Genomic DNA, 22,830 nt, shown 5'->3' with positions numbered 1-22,830 from the left:
TGAAAGTGGGGAAAAAACTGCATATACTGGAGTCCATGCTAGAGAAATTTGTGTTAATATCTTAGTTTTCTTGATTTTTGTCAGTTTAAATCAGACAGGAAGAGAAGTGGCATATGTTTTGGGGCATTTGGAGCTTGAACAACTCTTGATGTGCTTAAGAAAAGGATTGCAGAGAGTGGTATTTATTTTAGAAATTGTCTGTAACTCCCCCTTCACCCAGATTTTCTGAATTCTTGCTGTGATAGGCAGCTGCTATAACTGCTGCTATAGGCAGCATATCACTTTTTAAAATTTCTCTACAGAAGCTGTGCTCTCTTCCTAAGGTTTAAGAATAATCCTTTCTTGTGAAAACTCTTTCTCCAGAGTTATTTTACTCTTATTTTTCTTTGCTCCTCTAGCATCAAAATTCTGCATCTGTTTTTTTATTAACTAAGTTTTATATTCCCTGAAATATAAATTTCTTCTGAGTAATCATTTCCTTAAGACTAAGAAATGGCCTAGGATTTAGGGAACACATGATATAGAAAGAGGATAGCAAATAATATTTTGCTTCATATGATATCCAAGTCCTGTACTTCCAGGACAAAAAGCTTTTCTGGACATTAGATGTAAAAAGGTGAGATTTGATGAGGAGAACCCCATGGTGGAAGCAGGAAGTCTGCTGAGGATCACATACAGATGAACAGGTGGATGTTTAGCAATGCTGTCCTTGGACTTTCTTGTCTGACTAAAGTACCTAGGTCAAAACTTCTTTCTTGTCTCTGAAGACAGACATTAGTTCCACAAAATGTATGCGTTTGGCATATGTAACTGGCTTGAAGCAAAAATTTAAATGTATTTGTTTCTACACTCATGTCAGAATCACGGCTGCCTTGAATTCCCCCAGAGAAATTATTTTTATACGGATGTAGTATGTAAGTATGCATACACTATGCAAGAATCAATGTGCACAGGGGTAAATTACTCTGAAAATGTTGTCCTAAGGGATCTGCAAAGCATGGGGATGCATTGAATTCAAAATCTGCAGGAGAGCATTTTTCATTGCTAATTTTTTACTTTACTAGAAAGCTATACAGAGCTTATCCAGTGATCTAGATAGTTCCAGAGTACTTGGTTTAGTTAATTGCTTTAATAATGATAGAATATTCAAAACCAGGAACAGTGTACCCTTTCAAAATACTGCACTTGAAGCAGTGTGCTTCATTTTCTTAGAGGCCCATAGACTCATATAATGGGCAATTCTGAAATCATTATAGTAACAGAAGTATGATTTGACAGATATTTTAAGGAAGTATTCAGTAATATAGCACTTGTGTATGACAAGGGAAATGGGAATGAAGCAAAAATTTAGTTTTAATTAGCAGATAAGGGCTGTTTACATTAGGCAAAATATTTTAAAATATAGGAACTATTTCCAACAGTATTTTGTAAGTTTAAATGAATTTTGCAAGGGTGTTAGCTTACATTTTAGTTTCTGGTAGTAAGGATTACTGAAGAACAACAGACAGTTTCTAAATACTTTACATACACATATGAAATGGCTATTAATAAGATCTGTGTGTCTAATTAAATTGGCAAATTTTTATTTCAGATGATTCAAAAGATACTGATTCCTTATCAGATGAAGCTACCCACAATAGTAATCAGAATAACAGCAACTGTTCCTCTCCTTCTCGAATGTCAGATTCTGTTTCCTTAAATACTGACAGTAGCCAAGATATTTCTCTCTGTTCTCCTGACAAAGAAACACATGGTGCTCTTCTGTCCAAAATCAGGTTTGTAAGATACTGTAGACCAATAAGAAGATACATTAGAAAAATGTTACTTAATATTTTATATGGTGTTCCTTCCTGTAATTCATTCATTTATCATTAATTAAATTTTTAAAATTTCAGTGTTTTATAATAGGGTTAATAATATTCTCTTAACGTTAATAGAGTTCTCAAAAAAAAAAAAAAAGGAAATCTTTCAGAGACTAGCTTTAGTATACAATACAAGGTTCTCATTTCTCTTAATAATAGGGTATAATAATTTTATCTTTTTAAAGTTTTTATCCCTACAAAATACATCAGTATCCCATTTTAAAAGCTCTGTGTTTTTATTTGCTTAATTTTGAAAATCAATTTGATTGCTAACATGACCATTAAAGGTTCTTAAAAACTTACAAAGATTGGAATTACAGGCTGTTACTCTTCTAGGAGTTTTAGTTTAAAAGTGCCATTTTTCATAAAAACTGCTAATACAAACAGGAAAATTGTCCAAAATGGAAACTAAAATAAATTAATAAAAAAGTAAGCTATTATCACTTTGTACTTCTTGACACTTTTGAAGTGTTTTTAATTATTCTTGTTGACTTTAAACAAACTTCTGAAACCATGGGACGTAAAACCATTGCACAAATGAGCTCTTTATATAACACATTTCTTCAATAGAAGATAGCATATCATAAATCTGTTTCTTTGTCCTGTTTTGTATGCACAGCATGGTTACATATTAATAGTAATTTTTTTCTAAAATGATACTTAAAGAAATACATTCATTCTTAGGAGAATTTCTTTAAGAACCATTTTTATTTCTTCCAGGCGAGAAGATGAAAATTTGAACAATCTCTTGCAAAATGGAGGAGAATTGAGTATTACAGTTGAAGAAAAACTAAATGTGCAAGAGAAGGTTTCAAATTTGTCTGAATATGAATTAAACATTGAAGAAAGATTAGGCCTCCTAGGAAAAGGTGTTGATCTAAGTACTCCTATGGAGGAGTCACAGAAATTAGACCAAATAAACATGAATATCAATAAACTTGTTAGTGAAGAGGCAGTGCCAGTTCCGGTAGAAAAGTTAGAAACACAGAAAATGGTTTCAGTAATGGGCTTTTTGAATAACAATGCAAAAGAAGAAAGTGAGCACTTGGAAAATGGAAATAAATACCGTGTAAATAAAGTAAACGGACTTGCTGAGGAAACAGTACATTCTCCTAGTAAAGAAAAACTAGCAAAAAGCACTACAGTTGATGGGGATTCTGCTGAGCTATCTGTTTCTAGAAGCACTGAAGATTTGTCCCCACAGAGAAGCGGTCCTGTGATGAAATCTCACAGCATCACAAGTATGGACAGTGGTGGGCTGAAAATCTATGATACTGTAAATGAGAATGGATCTCAACAACCGAACTCAGCAGTAAAATCAGGATCAGATACTGCAGATGGAAAAAACATAGTCCGAAGTAAATCTGCTACTTTTCTCTATGATCAGCCTTTACAGGTTTTTCCTGGGTCATCATCATCATCTGATTTAGTATCTTCTACAAAAACGGTGTTCAAGTTTGACTCGAATCACAATCCTGAAGGTGCTAATGTAGTGAGGGGATCAGTGACAGGCGGTGCACAGATGCTCTGTGCTCCCCAGTATAATATTCAGTACAGCAGCAGTGCAGCAGCAAAAGATGCCTTATGGCCCCAGAAACAAAACACCCAAGTAGAACAGGGCACTTTACCTCCTTCACGTCTGCTTAGGTCTGACAGTACAGAAACTCCCAGTTATGTAAAGCATTCTGGCAACATGAATTTTTCCAATCATAACAATGTCCGGGCCAGCGCTGTGTACAACACTCACCAGCGGATGGCTGGGAGACACGCAGATCTGTGGGCTGTTCCTCCCGGTGACAGACTGCTCCCAGGAGCAACCAGGCACACGCTTCAGAGGCAGAGCAGTGTATCTTCTACAGCTTCCATAAATATTGGGGATAGTGGACCTTCAAGACGAGCCCAGGTTCCTGAAGGGGACTACTTAACATACAGAGATTTGCATTCGATGGGCAGAGCTGCAGCGGTGATGTCGGGGCAGCAGAGGCCTCTCTCTGCCCGGACATACAGCATCGATGGTCCCAGCGCGGCCCGGCCGCAGAGCGCGCGGCCCTCGGTCAGCGAGATCCCAGAAAGAACTATGTCAGTCAGTGACTTCAACTACTCGCGGACTAGCCCCTCCAAGAGATCAAACCCAAGGGTTAACTCCGAGCACTCCCTATTAGACCCTGCAGGAAAAACTAAAGTCCCTCATGACTGGAGGGAGCAGGTGCTGCGACATATTGAGGCTAAAAAGCTAGAAAAGGTAAAAACAATCATTCTATATTTTTTTTCTACTTTTCTGTTACCTAGATGTGGAATAAGGTAAACACTCTGTTTTGAACAGCTTTTAATTACTAGTGAAAATCTAATTTTGATCCTGCTTTAAAAAGGATAAATGTGTTTGTAACGAATATATGAGAAACACACTCAGATGGTAGACTGAACTAAATGAACTTTTCCCCCAAAGGAAAAAAAGATCTTTTTCCCCAAAGAAATAAAGTTGCTGGTTTTTTTGACATCATACTTGCCAGCTTAGCCAGACTACTTTTGAATACATTAAATAATGTCATACAGACCTGCTGGACTGCAAGGCCAGCTCAAAAAAGGTAATTAAGGTAAATTTTATTGTAGCTTTGTATTCACAATTTACTAAAATATTCCCTTACACTTCTTGATCTTTCTGTTCTGCCTTTTTTTCACCCTATTTCTTCTCTTTAAGAACATGGAAAAAGAAAATCAGTAAAATCTATTTAGAAGTATAGGTCTGCAGCTTTAGTTGCTGAGGAATTCAAAAGCCATAATTATCATGTATTTGCCTCCAAGCCAGTTATCTTTTGAAGTTGGGTATCTGACAGATTGTTGAATGAATGTTTATTGCTTGCTGTGAGATGAGAACACTTAAAAATCTTGTTCATTTCAGAAAAATCACAGTAGGTTTTGATATAAGTAGAGATGATGAACAGGATTCTTTATGTACTGTAAATGCCATCAAGAATTTGAGCTGATAAGTAGAGCTGAACAATTATGTATCTTCAAAGAATTTGAGTAGAGCCTGGAAGAGTGTAATCTGTCCTGCTAACCCAGTTGAAAATATCACTAAAATGGCTTGAATGTCATTTAGCCAGATCATGTTTCTTTGGAAGGGAATTAAGTATCCAAATGGCATTTTGATTGTGCCAGTTAGATGGATTTTTTTTTTAGTTTCTTCTCTAAGAACATAGTTTGCTTTGTAATTATTATGGTAACTACTTGAATATCTATGATGGCTAGAGAAATTTAATTGGAGATGGTTGGAGAAATTACTTTTAACTATGATTTTTCTTCAGAAATCCCAGTATTTGGGGGGAAGGGTTTGCTTTTTGTGTTTTGGGGGGGTTTTTTGGTTGGATTTTTGTTTCAAATTGGATAAATTCTGGTGACAGAAGGGGATGGGTTTCGTTTTTTATAGACACCTGCACTAAATCTGTACGTATTCTTCTGATCCAGCTGGTCACCCACAACAGGAAGTGTCTTAGGGTAGTACTGTGCTGTCATGTGAGGACCCCTTGTCCCACATGAGGGTCACTAATCTCACCATGTTCCAACTCTAATAAAATGTGCATTCCCTCATTTTCCATTCTCCTGGATGGATGTATCAAATATTACATGAAGTGACAAGAGAAACAAAAATACCAGCAATCTTTGAGTACAAAGGGAAGCAGAGCTTCAGTGCCCTGCTACTGCAGTTGTTTATAGCTTGTTCATTGGCATGTTAGGAAGAGCGTTTAATGCAGCAGTGATATCTGTTTGGGTCTGCAGCAGCGTTGTCACCTTTACTTAAATGCCATTGACTGCCTGACTTGATTCCCTTAATTTCTGACAATACTTTTCATTGTGCTTTATATGTAAACTTTAATTTTTTCTACTAGACTGGAATAACTGCTATTAAGATTTTAGCTGTGCATTTAATTTAACAGAACTTTTAAGTCTGTTTTTTATGTTCTTTTGTTTTGGCCTTGAAGTTTTTTAAAGCAGTCTTAGCAATCTGAGACTTTTTTATGGGTTTAAAGTAAATGTATATATTGAATTGTCTACTTTATATTCTTTAGGATATAACCAACTTAAAAAGAAAAATCTGAATTGTGGAAAATGTAGATATGATCCTGTATGGCAGCTGGCAGATATGATAATGTGGAAATTCTAGCAATCAACTGAATATTTCTTAGTTCTTTTTAAATAGCAGCTTTGGTATTTCTGTTTGTAATTAAAAATTAGCCGAGTGGTGAGGGTGCTTTATCTATAAAGCAGATTTCTGAAATGGTTTGAAATCTGAAAAAAAAAATCCAGTAATTAACAATCCAGTTTTAACTCATCTAAGGAACAAGCTCAGTTACAGAGCTTGTTTAAGGAACATTATTGGAAACTACTTTGACAAAGCTTTCATGGATTCAAAATGGCACTTTTTTTTTTAAACATAAGATGCAACACAAAAAAATTACAAATACAAAATTAAGCATTGTGATGAATATTTCATACCTCTTTTCTTGACCAGTATGGATTAATAGTATTACTTTTGCTGTGACTCTACTGTTATTGATTTTAATCATGTTTATAATTTGTGTCCTTACAGATAGAAATGCATATTAGAAAGGAGGGTGTGGTGGTGGGCTTTTGGGGGTTGGTTTTGTTTGTTGTTGTTTTGTTTGGTTGTTTTCTTTTCCTAAGCTCCTGAAAAACTTGTTAATTGTGTTTTTATAACATTTAGTATCTGAAAAGAGAGGGAGAAGTGAACCCACTTAAATTTATCCAACGGTGTCTGCTTATTGGACAAATTGGAGAAACTAGTTCCTTATTTATTAGCTCTTTTTACCTGAAATTTGTGGGAAAAAATTTTAGGAGTTTAATTTGCTTAAGCAAAGATACAAACTAGTTTTACGTCTAGCAAAAATGATTAACAATGGGTTCCAGCCAAATAGCTAGCATTTGTAATACCTTTAATAAGCTGTAAAGGTCATGGTATGGGCCATTCATTTAGGAGTTGGACTTGATGATCATGATGGGTCCCTTCAAACTCAGAATATTGCGTGTTCCTGTGAAATGTAGAGAATAACTAAAATTATCAGAGTGAATGAAGGTGAAAATAGTTCATGAGACCATTTGTAAATAGAAATTCTGCATATATTAGAAGAAACAATTGGCTTAACTGATGCAAAGCATATTTTATTGGGGGAGACAGGAGCTTATTTAAATGTCAAACTGCTCTCTAGTGGTTGCATATGTAAGATGTTGGAAAGCATGTAGTCAATTTGGCCTTACCTCCACCTTCATAAACTTAGTACAGAGTTTTAGAAACAGTAATATTTTTCAGGTTAGGGTTAGGGTGTGACATACCCATTTTACTACTTAGTGTGTTGCACTAGACTCTTATAGTACTCTGTTGGCTTTTATTTAGGAATTGAAACGAAAATTCCACCTGTGTAAAAAGACTAGGGTCACACATTTATGATGGAGAAATTTCTTATCCATAAATTGCAGTAAGAAGTATCTGCAACAGTTACCTGCTAATATGTTACATGACTTTGCTGAGCATACAAAATTAGTTACTGAGTCTGATTGTCCTTCCCTTACATATGTATATTTTCCATTTTCTGTTGCAAAACACGTGGGAGTTCATTAGATGTGTGTTTGCTTTCAATTCTAATTTAATCTGAAATTAAGTCCTCTGTTTTTTATCTACTTTATCTACTACTTATCTAATATACAGATTGTCTAAAATGCATTCAGAGGAGATGATAATAGTTTAATACCTACTTTTTTTTTTTTTAGAGTTGTCAGTCTACAGTGCCTTATTAAAAGAAAAATGTCTAATAGTTTCAGTACTGATATGGAATTGCAGTTTTAATTAAAGTTTGAAACTTTTTCTTCAACACATTTTTTTATGCCACATACTTAATATGCAAAAATGTTTTCATTTATGTTACCTCAGATCTTCTCCCTAATTAAACTTGCTTTAGTGTGTCAAGGACAGTGACTTCAGTCGTTCTGTGCGTACATAAAATAAAACACTTAAGTGTTCACAAGATCGCAACCTGAAGAATATTTTTACATAGTTTCATATCCTGATAAATTACCAGAAGTATTATCTCTTTAGTACTTGTTAGTTTTACATTTTGATTTTAGTTATATTTGTTATTTTTTTCTTTTTTGAATGGACATCTGAACCATATAATATTATAATATATTTGTGGAGTTCAGAAGTCAAACCAACATGCTTTAAAAGGAATAAAATTCTTGTGCATTTGTTATGTAAACAGCAAAAGTTCTCAATCTGCAAACATTTTCTGTCAGTGGAATTTAAATTATATGCAGTTTTTCCATATGTAACTCTTCAATAGGAAGAGTCTGTTATGTGGATAATGGGAATGAAAACTGAAGGGATTTCTAGACACTTAATATTGTCTCAAGGGATTACTTATGTCCACCTTTACCCTGCAGCTGATTCTAGGTAATGTTAAATAAATCAATAAATAAAAAAGACTAATACTTAGGCTTAGCAGTTAAGTCTCCAGTTTAGGCTGTTTCAAGATAAGTAGAATGTAGAGTCTTGTTCCCTGCAGATATTGAAATTATTAGTTCCTCTTTTATGCCCAAATTTCATGGCTTGCCATTTCAGACTCCAAACAGTCTTAACATAACAATATTATTCTCCTAATAATTACAATATTATTCTCCTAATAATTACAATATTACAATATTATTCTCCTACAAAAATTACAATATTATTCTCCTATAAATTCTCCTAAATAAATTCCACTACTTATTTTCTTGCACCTAAGTAAATGCATTAAGGCATTTCAATTCCCAAATCACACCCTTTTGGAGTCTGAAATGTTAATTCTTTTGTAAGCTGCAAAAGACAGAACACATTCCAGTTTGTATCATCTAAAAAAATACAAGTAAACCCCAGAATTATGCGACTATCTACTTGCCTGTATCTAAACTGATTCCATTGGAGGCAAATTTGACTACAATTTGGAATTATTATGATGAACGCACTGATTATTACTTTGTACATAGCCATTTTTTCTTGATGTATTGTAGTTCCCAGTATAGACTATTGATGGCTAAATAACTGATTTCTAGTAAAAATATATTAAATGAAATATTATATGAATATAAATGTAATTTAAATCTGTTAAATTATATATATCTAATATATATCATTAAATGTACAGTAAAAATATACTGAAAGATGACATGTATATTTCTTAGTGTGCATCAGTTCAGAATAACTGAAGTAATTCTTCTCAGGCCTCAAATATTTGAATTATTATTTTGCAGGCCATTATGCCTTAAGACATGGTAGCAAACCAGGACTAATGGAGCTGGTACTTAGAATTAACAGTCATACTTAGTGTGAAGTTTAGATCATGTATTTATTCCATATTCAATTTTTAATAATTCGTAGTGAAAATCAGGGTGGTTAATGACATTTGATATTTAGATTTCAGAAGGTGTGTTCTCTGGTGCAGCAGTCTTCAGGAATTTTTCTCAGAAACGTACACCTTCATCATTCTCACATTGAGAAACAAAATTAACAGGAATGCTGTTCACACTCCAAATGCATCAATTTCTCTCTTCCCAGCTAGAAATAGGTGGAGGACAAATACTCTTGTTTTGTCCCTAGGAATCTCTTATTGTGTAAAACTTAAACTTTCTTACATGACCATTTTAAATAGTATTTGTTTTGTACTGTTAGTACAGCTTCTGAGTTTCTTCTAACTTAGTGTTGAGGCGCTGTGCTCATGTAGAACAGGAGAGTAACAGTGTTTGCAGTGTTCTCAACTCTTCCCTACATCAACTGCACAATCATTTCTTGTACTTGTGGAAGAAGTCTCTTTCAAGAAAAAAATACTATAAACCTTTTAGAGTTCATAGTTCTCAGATTATGTAGTCACCTTGAAAGTCACTTAACTGAAATCTCAGTTTCTGATGTACAAGTTCATACCTCTGTAAATTTTAGGAAAGTTCTCCCTCTCTGTTGCACATCTATCTTAGATTTTAAATCCAATTTTGCATTGTTACATATCTCTTTTGTCACATAGATCATTGCTATTTATTTGCCATCTGTTTGGCTCTGAGAGTGAACCCAGTTCATCTAGGGGACTTTAGAGTACGATAGTCTGCTATAGACACTTTGAAGAGAGAATTTTTTAGTCCCACCATGCATTCCTTCTATTTTTATCAGTCTTTTTGCCACTTACAGAGGATGGAGAGATATAGAAGCCTCTTGAGAGCTTTCTGTAAGGATACTTCAAGGAATTGCCTTTAGTGGTGGGGCAAGAAGATCACCTTGTTAATTACAGACACTGTTATGAAAAGAGTAATAAGAAGATGGTTTGAGGCACTAAGAAGCTGAGGAAAATTGGTTTTGGCATTTTTGCCTGGGTATTTAGCCTAAAGCTTAGAGGAGCAGTAAGCTCAGATTTAATGTTTAGTGAATGTAAATTTAAATGCTAAGAACAGTCTTCCTCTCCCAAGAAAAGGAAAACATCTGCAGACTTCTTTGGATGCTTGAAAAATCCATTGGCTAGAGAACAGGGAAGGTGTAAAAGAGAAACATGAAGAATGCTTACTATGTCACTGAGACAGAGGTTATCCAAGAACTTCAGCCAAGATAAAACCAGTATTGTCAGTAAATACTGTTTTTCAAGGGAGTTTCCAATGACTGTGCTACCAGAGCATCATCTGGGGAATATGAGTATATAGAAGCATATGGCTTTGATTATTAAACTAGTTTTAGTTTCACAAGATGAAGCTAGGACAAAAGACCAGATGTTTGCCTAAAGACTAGTGATTATTTTCAGAATCATATTAGTATACATAGTCAACAGGCAAATGCCAAAATGTGTTTATTCATGTAGGAATTGTTACAGTATCTTAGTAAATTATAACTATTTTGAAAATTCCTTTCTTTAACTCAGAAAAATTAAAAGCTTTACACAAAGCAGCTTTGAATTTGCTGGCTATTAATGCTTTGTGGTGTATCTTTTTTCTACAGTAGTATTTTTTTCATGGGATTGTCACATGTTCAAGATAGCTTTGTTTTATTTATCAGGTAGCCCGTGGAAGTTTTTCTATTTCTTCCTTTGCACTGTCTTTTTATTTTGTTTTGCTATTACAGCTACAAAAGACCATGGTGGCAAGATGGTAATGTCTCTTGCTTTCATTTTGTTATCCTTGCTAATACTGCAGGGGTCAGGTTTGTAAGCGAATGAAGCTCAAACCAAAACCACTGTCGCATCTGTCCTTGCGGTCACGTTACCTCTTTGATTGCCTACAGTAGCACAGGGGTAGTCTCAGTTTCATTCATGCCTCTTCCTTTAAATGCGGCTTGTTTACATTCCTGAGTGAAGTATTACTGTAATGCACTGGATATTATCAGTGTGGTTATAGCAAGAAAATTCAGTCAGTCAAATCTCTGTGTAAATTTTTATTTGTACTTTACTAGTAGTGGTGTGGGGGGATAAGACAAAACAGTAGACAAAATAATTAGATAGATTTCCACAGGTATTTTTCTTGACTGCCAGCTTATCTTCCTATAACATACTTGTTATGTTGCAAATATAATGAAAACGTGAAAATTTTGATAAGCACCTTTGTTGTTTTTTCAGACACGTGAATATTTCAATTACTTTATTTACATGTAATTCTGCATGTGAACTGGTTGCATGCTGATTTACAGTAAATAAAGGTAAATAGGGTCACTGAGTTGTGTTTATACATCACAGTGGTACCGTTCTTGCATGGTTTTATCTTGCATGACAATGGAATATGTTTGTATTACATGTATAACATGTCTTGTGGTTTATGCATGCTGCACTAATCTCTGTGTTAAATCTGTCCCCTCTTTATTCAGAGCATGCTGTCTCGGTCCTTTAATTCCAATTATGCTGCAGTTAGCAGCTTTCACTATGGCAGCTCTAGGGATCTGCATGGCAGCCAGGGTAGTGTTGCCTTGAGTGTTGCAGACGGAAGAGGTTCTGGTGTGCACATTGTTCGAGTGAGTACCTACAGGAGGCTATTGCAATATATAGCGGGGGAAAGAATAAATTGTAAGGGGGTCCTTAAATTGATACAGTTATCCTTTTACATATGCACAATGCTTTATTAAAATAATATAATCTATATACTGAAATTATTTTTAGGCATGAAATATTTTACCTTCGCTTCATATGCTATAAACTTATTGCAGGGCTTTTCAGTTTAATGTCATGAAGTTGAGTAGTCTAACTGGCTTTGTAGATGGTTGAATATGTGTAGAACTGTCTGATTTCATTGTACATTTGTGATCAAAAGATTACCATTCTGAATTTAACCTAGCCCAATAAGGTTTGAACAAAATCTGACTATTCTTCTTCCTCCCCCAAAAGAAATTCTGATGATATAAACTGTACTGTAAGATACTGTCGGCATTCAAGAAAATTTGTAGTCAGAAAATATGAGGAAATGAGCTTTTAGATAAACACTCTGAGTGGTGTGTATGGCATCCCTAGTGAGCTGGATAAAGTCATCAGGAGACTTCCTTGAATCTTTGACTAGTTAATCGCTGGGATTTGTTAATTAATTTACTGCTGATAAAAGACACCTCTGCAGCTGTGGGGTTTTTAAATGTCCATCAGTATTTTATTGGGTGTATGTCTTAGTTAGTGAGATTTTCTGCACAAATAATGTCCTAGTTAATCCAAAAAGATAAAGAAAGATAAAGCCCTTAAAATATTTTATCCTGAGTTTCTATTGAGAATTTTTAGTTTTTATTATATAAAGACTTTGTCTTTACCACTTCATTCTGTTTAAAGCATCCCCAGGCTTCTGCTCCAGGAGACCAATGCCAGGATGAAGTATTCATTTCGGGACAGCAGAATTACTCATCTGCCACGCTTAGTCTCAAAGATGTTCCTCCAGACAGCATCAAAAAAACAGCTGTGCAGGTAGTTGTCTGCATGACAACATGGATAGGACATTATTTGCTTTTATTCTTAAGTCTGTATATTTTATTAGCAGTAGAAACTTAGGTTGGGATAGCAGTTGGAGCTAGGGCTTCTTTAAAATGTAATACACAAGCTTCAAAACTGACAAAAATGAAACAGCATCCTCAGTGAAATGGTTGACTCTATGAAGGAAGATGGTTCTTACTTTTCTTCAGTAGGTAATTTGGAAGAAGAAATCCGCAGCCAAAGAAGTACTTGCAAGTGAAAATTGAAATATAGCAGATGATTTCTGAAAAGTAATATGAAGCTGATTAAACCTTCTAAAGAACAAACTTGAAATGTGTTGTGATGAAATTGTGATGATAAACCAGAATTAGTAGGAAACACTTTGTATTCATCTCTAAGCACTACGTCTGGAAGTGGGTCTTACTACCATGAAACTAAATGGATTTTTGTAAATTAATCAGCAGAAGCTGATTTTATTCTTACACCTTCAGTAATTTCAGTTGCATTTCTACAGACAATGGGTATTGGGAACTTGCACAGCTGTGGATACATTTTACCTATATAAACTCTACCTCTGGCAACAAAAAAGTTTTCCTGTTATACTTCAAGTTTTCAGAAAAGGCATGTATATTAAATATATATGATCTGTAAATAATCTGAAAATGTATTAAAGACACACATTATCATTTCTCAGAATCAGTCTGACATAAACTCAACAGAGCAGATTCTGATATGTGTGCATTCACATAGCATGGTTACAGGTTGAAATTTGCACACTTGTTACTTGTAATACTGAGTGAGTATTTTAACATCCTTGTATCCCATAACTAATATGATACGGGTGGCAGGCCAGTCTGTTACTCAAGTGTATAGCAATTTTGGAATTATACAGATGAATCAGTGACTAATTAAGGTGGATAACAGCACGAGATGTAATGGCAAGGGGGTAAAAAGGCAGCGTATCTCAACACAGCTTCAGTGAGGAAACATTGCCAGCTCCAGCATCATTCCTGGTGACATGATTGGAATGTTCTGTATGTCTTGACAGCTGTGTACCTCACTGCTGCTTGTCATTATTATTCCTATCAATCAGTTACATATCCATTAAGAAAAGAGTAACATTTTTTGGAAATACTACAATTTTGATATTAAGATCTTGAGCTTGGATGGGAACTTGCTCAAGGAGTTTTCTTGTAAAGTGATCACCATAATATACTTGGTGAGCATGTAGTCTGCCACGCCTGGGATAGGGAGTGGGAATTTTTATTTTTCTATGATCTGTTGGAAATTGTTACAAAATCTCTGAATTTTTTGTAAGAAAAGCACAGACTATAATGGCATGAATCAAGTGTCAATACCATCAATTGCACTGCTGGAAAATAATATTTGGGGAAACTCAGTGAAAAAACAAGTGCTAAAAGCAAAGGCTGTATATTTTGTGCTGATAAATTAGCACTCAAATAAAGATTTTGTTTTTTCAAATTGTTCAGTAGGTCAGAGCTGATAGCTATAAACAAAATGGATGTAATTGTACATGATCCAGAAGAGTAGTTTTAATAATGTTGCTGAAAATTAAGAGCAGTGACATATGAGAAGAATTGAATTAATGAAATAAGAATTGAGGATTGCTGCTTATAAAACGCATGACCTTGATAATTTTTTTTTCAGATGCCTTTAACAAATGGACAAATGTGCCAGCCTCAGAGGCTTCCAGCAAACTACAGCCAAGTCCATCATCTCCCTCCTCAATCATCAGTCGCAAGACATCCATCTAGAGAGCAATTAATTGATTATCTGATGTTGAAAGTTGCCCACCAGCCCCCCTATACCCAGTCCCAGTGCTCTCCCAGACAAAGCCATGAGCTGGCAAAGCAAGAGGTAAGAGTAAAATCTATCTGACAGATACAACATCTGTCAATCAGAGACATTGTTACATTCTTTTCATTTATTATCATTTCTCTGTAGATGGTGACAGAAGCAATATAGGGATTTACCTCCAGCAAAAGATCTCAGATAAATTCTATCCCTCAGATCACACATTCCTTCCAGTTTTGAGAGAAATGTGGTAGAATTTTAACTGAATGCAGCAGAAACTTTACCTTGCATCTTTTTACTGAGCTAAAAATTAATTTCTCAACTAAATTTATTTATATCTGCTTCAATATTTAGCTAGTAACTGAAGAAAACACAAAGTCACAGTACAACTTAGAGTACTTTGCATCTGGAATGGTTAAACCTGCAAGTGCAGAAATGTGTATCCCTAAGCAAAAATGTTGGAGCATAAAAATGTTGGAGCAATCTGATGCATACCTGATAATTATGTTTTGTTTATGATAGATATGTATATAAGAAATTCTTATACCATTTAATGACCCTTTCCTTGTGACAGCCCTCTTTCTATATTGTTTGAGGTTTTTTTTTTAAAAATCCTGATAACTTCATTTTCATTCTGTGCTAGAATGAGAATGTCCACTTCCTGTGTAAAATAAGTTTTTTATTCATCTCTTCCAGCAAGAGAAAGAGGACAGTCTTGGCTATGTACCACTTGCAGTCAAAGTAGGAATGAGGCTTGATTTTCAAAATTTACCTAGAGGTAGCAAAGAAATAGGAGGAAGAGATTCTTTCACATAAGCATGTATATTTGCTGGGGGCATGAAAGTAACCCACTTAATATTGAAATATCTCTGAATTTAAAGCTCATGTGACTTATTATTATAATAATAGTGTTATTGGAATAAAACTTAGGTACAATCTGCATCATGTTATATTGCAATCTTGTTCTGCATTAATATTATGAGGTATAATAATCTCTGACCTGCTTTTTAATTTTTTTTAATTTCAAAGGTTTTATTCACCTGAATTCCTAATAATTTCATTACAGTAGCTTTGAATATAGATTTTTCAGCCAATTAATCTTATTTTGATTGTAATTACTTAGATTCGAGTGAGAGTTGACAAGGATCCAGAACTTGGATTTAGTATATCAGGAGGAGTTGGAGGGAGAGGAAATCCATTCAGACCAGAAGATGATGTAAGTATTCTATACTAATGCTTCTTGAAAGCTTTCTGATCTGTGATGTTTCTCGTGTTCAGCAATGGGAGAAAAGAAAGTATATATATTTCTCAAACCACTACACTCCAGGACTGGAAGGGAGAAAATTGGAAAATTATGTGGAAAATCAAGGTTTTAGGTGGTCACAGTTGAATGACAGTACATATGATTATTCCAGATGAGTAGTTTTTACAGTGGTTAACAGTTCTAGTTATCTGTTAGCAGATTTGAGATAGTGAATTGTGGAGTGTACAATTAGGAATCCTCTTATAAAAGAGATGGTGACTTAGCCTACAGCTCTATTTCTAGTAGTAGATAATTCATGTTGATATATACATCTGCCAGTTTAAACCAAGGTGGGTCACAATTATCTTCAAAGATAATTTTGTATTTTTAACATCAGGAAAGGGAAGCAGTTGTAAAAGTCAGAGACCTGTAGAATAGCATTGTGTTCTCTTCTACTTAGGATGGAAACTTGAAAAAATATTTTTAATTACATCTGTTTGATGCTATCCTGTTATTCATAAATAAGTTGTCAAAAACATTCCCACATCTGTTTTTCAAGGGCATATTTGTAACCAGAGTGCAGCCAGATGGACCAGCATCTAAGCTGTTACAGCCAGGGGATAAAATAATTCAGGTAATGTACTTAATGTAATTAATGACAGTAATGACTTTAGTAGCCTATGTAATATCCTGGTTTGGTTTCAGTTCGCACCTAAGAGCAGAATGTTTACTTTTTTCTTTGGCATCTATTTTGATTTTTTCTTTGGTATCTATTCCTGATACATTCTGGGATGAAACTTCATTTTCTGCCACCTAACACACCAATAAGTGACTCAGACTAAAGCACAGTGAATAATTTTTTCAAAGTCTGAACATTTTTCACACATCTGAAGACAAAAAAAAGTGACAAAAGATGTCATTTGAGACATTTCATTAGGCTGTACTATCATTCAGTTGTTGCATTTGTGTTCGTTCACATAGTGTTGAGAACAATGGTTGTCTGAACACCAACAGCTGCCCCTGACAGCTGCTCCCCACAGTTGCACTCTCCTGTTACATCCCTCTCCATGCTGCAGCTCCTGCCAGCCTCTGCTTCTCTTCCCCACTGGCAGGCCGGACATGCAGGAGCCCTGGCCAAAGCTGCCCCTTTGCTGCCTGGTGTCTGGCTGGTCACAGCACGCACCTCCTGGCTGCCCATCTGCTGCTGGCCAGCCAAGTCACGCATTTCAGCAGCCATGGCTTCTGGACTGCAAGCTGTGTTGTTGCTTCTCTAGGAAGTCTGTACCTATCAGACCTTTTCTGTATTAGATTTGTTTGAAGTTGTCTTGTATAAATGAGCTCGTAAGCTATTAGGGGAGGGGTCAGAGAAATTAACAGTACGTTTGTAGTGCCTTACTTTCTTAACCAAAATGAGCTAGTGGGACATTTGAAAATTGTTCTAACTACCTTTAAATTCCATAACTTATTAAAAATAGTTATTTATCGTACCATGAAAATGTTGATGGAATCAACTGTGCTGCATTTCAATTTTCTAAAAACAGAACAAACAAAAAGCCCAAAACCAAACACCCCAGCCTCTACTAGTGTCTCGATTAAACCACAACATCCTGTGAACCATATTCTAAAACCAAGCCAAATTGAAAACTCAGCCTAGTTCTTCAAATGAAAGATAAAGCCAAAAGGCACACAAGAAACCTGAACTGAGACTAAGTTGTTCCAGCTAAAAGATGGATTGTTCTTAAGCACAATAAATAATTTCTGCTTGTCTCTCCTCACTGGATTAGAGAGGTCCTAGTTCTCTTACTGATACAGGGATGGTGATAACCTAACACCCAGGGTTACCAGCACATACATGAACAGGAAGCATGTTAAAACTTTGAAAAAACTACTAGCACATTTGTTATGTATTTGTAAAGTGGAACATACCTGAAAGGTAATTTCTGTTTTGTGGTTTATTCCTGTCTTTATAAATGCCATGCAGACAAATCAAATTACTTAATGCAGATTTTTTTATGTTGCCACTGCTTGGGTTTTGCTTATTGTTTAATAAGGGATTCAATTTGAAAAAGAGCTCAAGAACAATTGCACTTCCATGCTTAGACAATCAGAAGCCGCTTTATTTCTCATAACAAAGAGTATTTTTTAATGTAACAGCACATTCTTTTTAGCTGCGATAGTCCCAGTGATGATATAATGACAGTCCCACTCTGTCTTGAGCCACTCAGACTTCATTTTTTTAATGAATACCATCTCTTCCAAAATGCCTTTGCTATGCTTGATTTTGCAATGTTCTCTGTAAAACATTCAGTAGGCATGCATATTACAATGCATGTCTAATACATATTTTTAATAAAAGTACACTATCTGATGAATGACTAGATAAATGAAAGTAAGACTTAAGACTAGGCTAGGACATTCTGTACAAATTATGATTTGAAAGGATTGTTGCCACTTTTGCTCTCTGAGCAGTCTACATAAATCTTCCTCTGCAAATCTAGAAAGATGTGAAAACCCCTGGTTTTCTAACCAAGGATTCAGCTGGTAAAACAGTGATGGGATAAGAACTGTAACATTCAAAATGTCACTGCTAAGGCACAGAGAGCACATCCAGTTCTCTGTTCCCTGTCACCACACAAGCAGCTCAGGGAAAAAGATGGGATGCACAGCTGGAAGCTGTAACAGTTTAAAGGGACAAATTTGTCCTTTTGCAACATTTTGCTGACCAGGTTGAGCATGATCTTGCTCTGGTACGCTCAGAGAAGTTGAGCTGTGGCCATGTTTTCCCTGTCTATTGTAGACCACTTGGGCCTGTCTGTGTTTGCCAAGACAAACTTGTCCAAGAATAACAATATTGTTTAGAGTCATACACAAATACAAGTTGGAGATTATCTCAGAGTCTAACACCAAAAAATGGCTCCCAGTGCCATTAATGTTTTTGTCTCAAACAGGACTCAATAGTTTTAATTTATCAGAGATGCCATCTCTAATATTCTGATACTTAAAATAGGTTTGTGTCATTTGTTGCCCATTTAGGATTTTTTCATGTGGCTGTATTACAGCTGATGAATTAGATGTCTGATGTTAATAGCTTAATATGCAGTTTTCTTTTGGTTATTTGCAATATTCTTCCAAGGCTGATATGGTAATTTAGTTTTTTTGTAGCATGCAGGTACAAATTCAAGTCATCTGCAGTGTTTTATTCTCCGCATTCATGTAGAAACCTTAAGGCTTAAAGAAACGTACACGAAGTAATGAAATATCTTTTACTAACATGGAATAAAGACTGTCATTTTCAATTTTAAATATTTCTTTTTAGGCTAATGGATACAGCTTCATCAACATTGATCATGGACAAGCAGTGTCGTTGCTAAAGACTTTTCAGAATGCTGTGGAACTCATCATTGTGCGAGAAGTTTCTTCATAAGTACCGTGGATTGTGGGGATAAACCAACAGAATGCATTGAAGGACTGTGGGGAAACTGAATATTTTGCATATTTTTATACATTAAAAGAACTCAGAATTATGATCAAAATTTGTACAGGAAATACTGAACTTGTGGTTAAAGGGGGAAAAACCACTGCAGAGAACATACAGGAAATAATTTTGGAAATGTGTATGGTGAATCAACTTCTTTTTAAGCATTATAGCAATTTAAGGATCACTCCTCCAAGAACAAACCTCTGTTGTTTTTTTGTACAGATGGTAGGTTTATTTTTGGATAATTCATACACATTACTAAACTTTGTGCAAGGCTTTGTGAAGCCTCAGTTGTAGCCAATGGACAGATGGCAGGGCTGTCTGTCCTGTAGCTGTTTATTGCCTTTATTTTTATTCACCAGATATTAATGTGTTACGCTGAACCACTTCTGTAGATACGAACGGGGATATGAAGTGTTGGCTTTGCTATGTGCACATTGTATAGATGAATGGGTAGATGGAAGGTGGTGCTGGTTGGACGGAATAAAGGTCAGGTGAAACAATTATCTGCTATCTAAATCTGGAATCAGGAGAGAGGAAAAAGTGTTTAGTTCTGGAGTGTACGTCTACCAATAGAAAATGCAATAAAAGCTTACGGTGTTTTTTTAGGAAGACTGTAACTACAAATTTGTGATATTATACAGGATTTGTTCTTAATGTAGTCATTGAATATTCATTTGCCACATGTCATTCATGTTTAGTTGTTTTCTTGCATACATAATTTTTTCAGCTGTACTGTGGAATTGTGCCCAGAGATTTTTCTCTGCTATGGAAATCCCCAATTTTGTGGAAATGGTGATAATTTTATCTTTATAAAAAATACTCCATTTTAAGCTGACAGATATTAAAAATGAAACTGAAATGGCCAGTTTTTAAGATTGTTGCCTGTAATATAAATTTAAACATACACAAATGATGCAGGAAAGGTTATGAAAGACATCTCAATTTTTTTGGCCTCTGCATTGCCTTGTTAATCAAAAAGGAAACCATACACATGGAGCTAGGTAACCAAAGCAAGTTTGTGAAACTTTGAGCAGTGATGGAGAATTGCTGTGGTGAGATGGAGAGTAAAGGGAGGGTGTACTTAAAACCCACCAGTTCGTAATGAGGTTTCTTAAAGGGCTGTTCCTACAGGTAACATTAAATGTGAACTAGACACTTCAGAGTCATTAAAGGGTTTCTGATTACATTGATGTAATAGTGATTTACCACAGGCTGCCTTTGTTCCTTATTACTGTATAAAAGGCTCAATTATGCTTCTATTAATTTTGTTTACCAGAAACATTATCTTTCTCCTTTGTAATTGAATAGAGACTGCATAGTCTGCAGTGATAATTCATACACGGTTGTTATGGACCAGGGAAAAGTGCCATAGAAGACCGATAACTGTTTTTAATCAGGGCTAATAATTAGCCTGTCATTGGAGCAATATTCAATTATTGCAGTTCATTTTTAATTATGTACAAGTTGGTAGTTTGGGACAGGTATAAGCGCTTTTTTTCAACCCAAAAAGTAAATGCTTTTAATAAAGCTAGCAAAAACACCAGCTTCCTTTAGTTTTGGAAGAATGAGCTGGAAAAGAAAGGAATTATACATAGCTAGCAGTAATAAACAGGCAGTACTTTTTTAATAAGTGAACTCCAATATTGTTGCACTTCTTTCAGAGATGTTAACTATTGCTTATTGTACTGTGTATAGTTCTAATAATTTTAATTGAAACCCTTTAACAACTCTTTGTATATTTTAATTCTTTTTAGTTGATTTTCAGTAATATTTGCATAGAAAATGATTTTTTTGATATATTAGCAGAAATGTGCTGTATTTTGATAAAATTCACTTATTTTCTGTGTGCTGTTAATCTTAAAGAATGAGAAACATAGCTATATAATGGCAGGCTTCAGTGTTTAGTTGTTATTTAGTTTCTATTTTTTTATTGAAAATGCAAAATGTTCACATCACGTGTTCATTACTTTTAATCATGTTATTTTTATCACACACTGCCTTTTAATGGGGATACATACAGACAAGTCCTAAATTACCTTGGTCTTCTATAAAACCTGTATCTTTAAGAAGGGAAAAGTCCAAAAAGCAGAACTGATTCTTTACTGATCTTGGACTGACTTTGTATACATTTTGCAGTACATTTAAATATATCACTGAGAAATTATACTGTATTGTATTTTGCTTTAATGGTAACAGAAGTTTTAAATGTTGCTGTGTCACTTAATTTTCAGATTTATGTATCACAGAAAAATTCTACCAAAAACTGTTCGGTTGGTAGAACTATATAAGTAGAGATTTATAGCAAGAAGTTTAGTACTTCTTGTGGAAATACTTGGCCAAAGCTTGTCTTCCGTCAGTTAGCAAATTAATTGTCTAATAAAACATGGATTATGCTGATTTTACTCACTAAATGTTTGAGTTTTCAGTGAATTGAAATGTGTTTGTTTTGTCAGTGTCAGTATGTGAAGGTAAACATGTCAGACTAAATGATTTTGTGGGGAGTGGGAGAAAGAGGACTCCTTAACTAGTGCAGCCAGAATTCAAAGGAGCAGAGACAATATCAGCACTTTTCAGTTTGAATGCATTGTAAACTACATTTTGAATAGAATAAAATCCATCAGCAACCTGAGTTACTCAGCATGGCAGTGAATTGATGCAAACTGTGTTAATTCTTTCTGTTCTTAATAGTTCATTGAAGAATCAGTTCAACTGATGTAATGAAAAGATGAAGTCTCCCATGTATTTATTATGTAAATACTTTTTTAGTTTCTTTTTTTAATGAATTAAGAAAAAGTGTAAATACTTGAAATCATTCTATGAACACAGACATAGCAATAAGCAACACACAGAATCAAACATTCATTATTATTTTGGTTTTATTTAGAAATATTCCCTTGTCAACAGCTATGTAATGTTTCTATTGATCAGCATTTATTCAACATTCCAAATTTTTGTATATAAGAAGACTGTTTCTGAGGTAACACATGGAGAATAGATAATAAACTAATGCTCTTTAAAGCTGTGTGAAATTGACTTATTTAAATTTTAGGAAAAATTCTCCATAACATTATTTAATTATCTACAGTTTTTGTAGACCTCAGTACTCAATCAATGTGCATTATCAAAGTCTTATTTGTGTTCGTGCCTCTGTACATCTCAGTGCCCACGGGTCTGTTCTAAGTGATTTCCTTGCAAGACTGGGTTCTTCACAACAAAGAAATGTGTTTGTGAATAACCCCATGTGGTGGGTAAATCTTGCCTTGATGCCAGGTGCTCACCAAACTGCTCTATCACTCCCCCTTCCCTAGCTGCACAGGAGAGAAAATAAGATGGAAAACAGCTTGCATTTTTAAATGAGGCAGTTTACTAAAGCAAAAGAGAAAGTTTACTCACATACAAGCAAAGAGAAAATAAATAATTTTATTTTCTACTTCTTATCAGCAAGTGATGTCCAGCACTTCTAGGAAGCATCAG

At 34.9% G+C, this 22,830-nt stretch overlaps 1 protein-coding gene across 2 annotated transcripts in view; it reads left to right on the top strand.

The window, feature by feature from the left end:
* The window catches only part of ERBIN (erbb2 interacting protein), a 118,104-nt gene extending 96,346 nt beyond the window's left edge, over positions 1-21,758 (top strand). For both annotated transcript variants that reach the window (XM_058824351.1, XM_058824350.1), the window contains exons 21-28: positions 1,592-1,775; positions 2,583-4,104; positions 11,740-11,883; positions 12,680-12,811; positions 14,486-14,695; positions 15,756-15,848; positions 16,435-16,509; positions 19,192-21,758. In XM_058824351.1, coding sequence (XP_058680334.1) covers positions 1,592-1,775; positions 2,583-4,104; positions 11,740-11,883; positions 12,680-12,811; positions 14,486-14,695; positions 15,756-15,848; positions 16,435-16,509; positions 19,192-19,299 — 2,468 coding nt within the window. In that variant the 3' untranslated portion in view covers positions 19,300-21,758. The remainder of the gene's footprint in view (positions 1-1,591; positions 1,776-2,582; positions 4,105-11,739; positions 11,884-12,679; positions 12,812-14,485; positions 14,696-15,755; positions 15,849-16,434; positions 16,510-19,191) is intronic.
* Positions 21,759-22,830: the final 1,072 nt, after the last annotated feature.

The sequence above is a fragment of the Ammospiza caudacuta genome, chromosome Z (assembly GCF_027887145.1).
Source record: "Ammospiza caudacuta isolate bAmmCau1 chromosome Z, bAmmCau1.pri, whole genome shotgun sequence".
Lineage (NCBI taxonomy): Eukaryota > Metazoa > Chordata > Aves > Passeriformes > Passerellidae > Ammospiza > Ammospiza caudacuta.
Note: the sequence above shows the minus strand (reverse complement) of the source record. Positions and strands in the feature narration are given on the sequence as shown.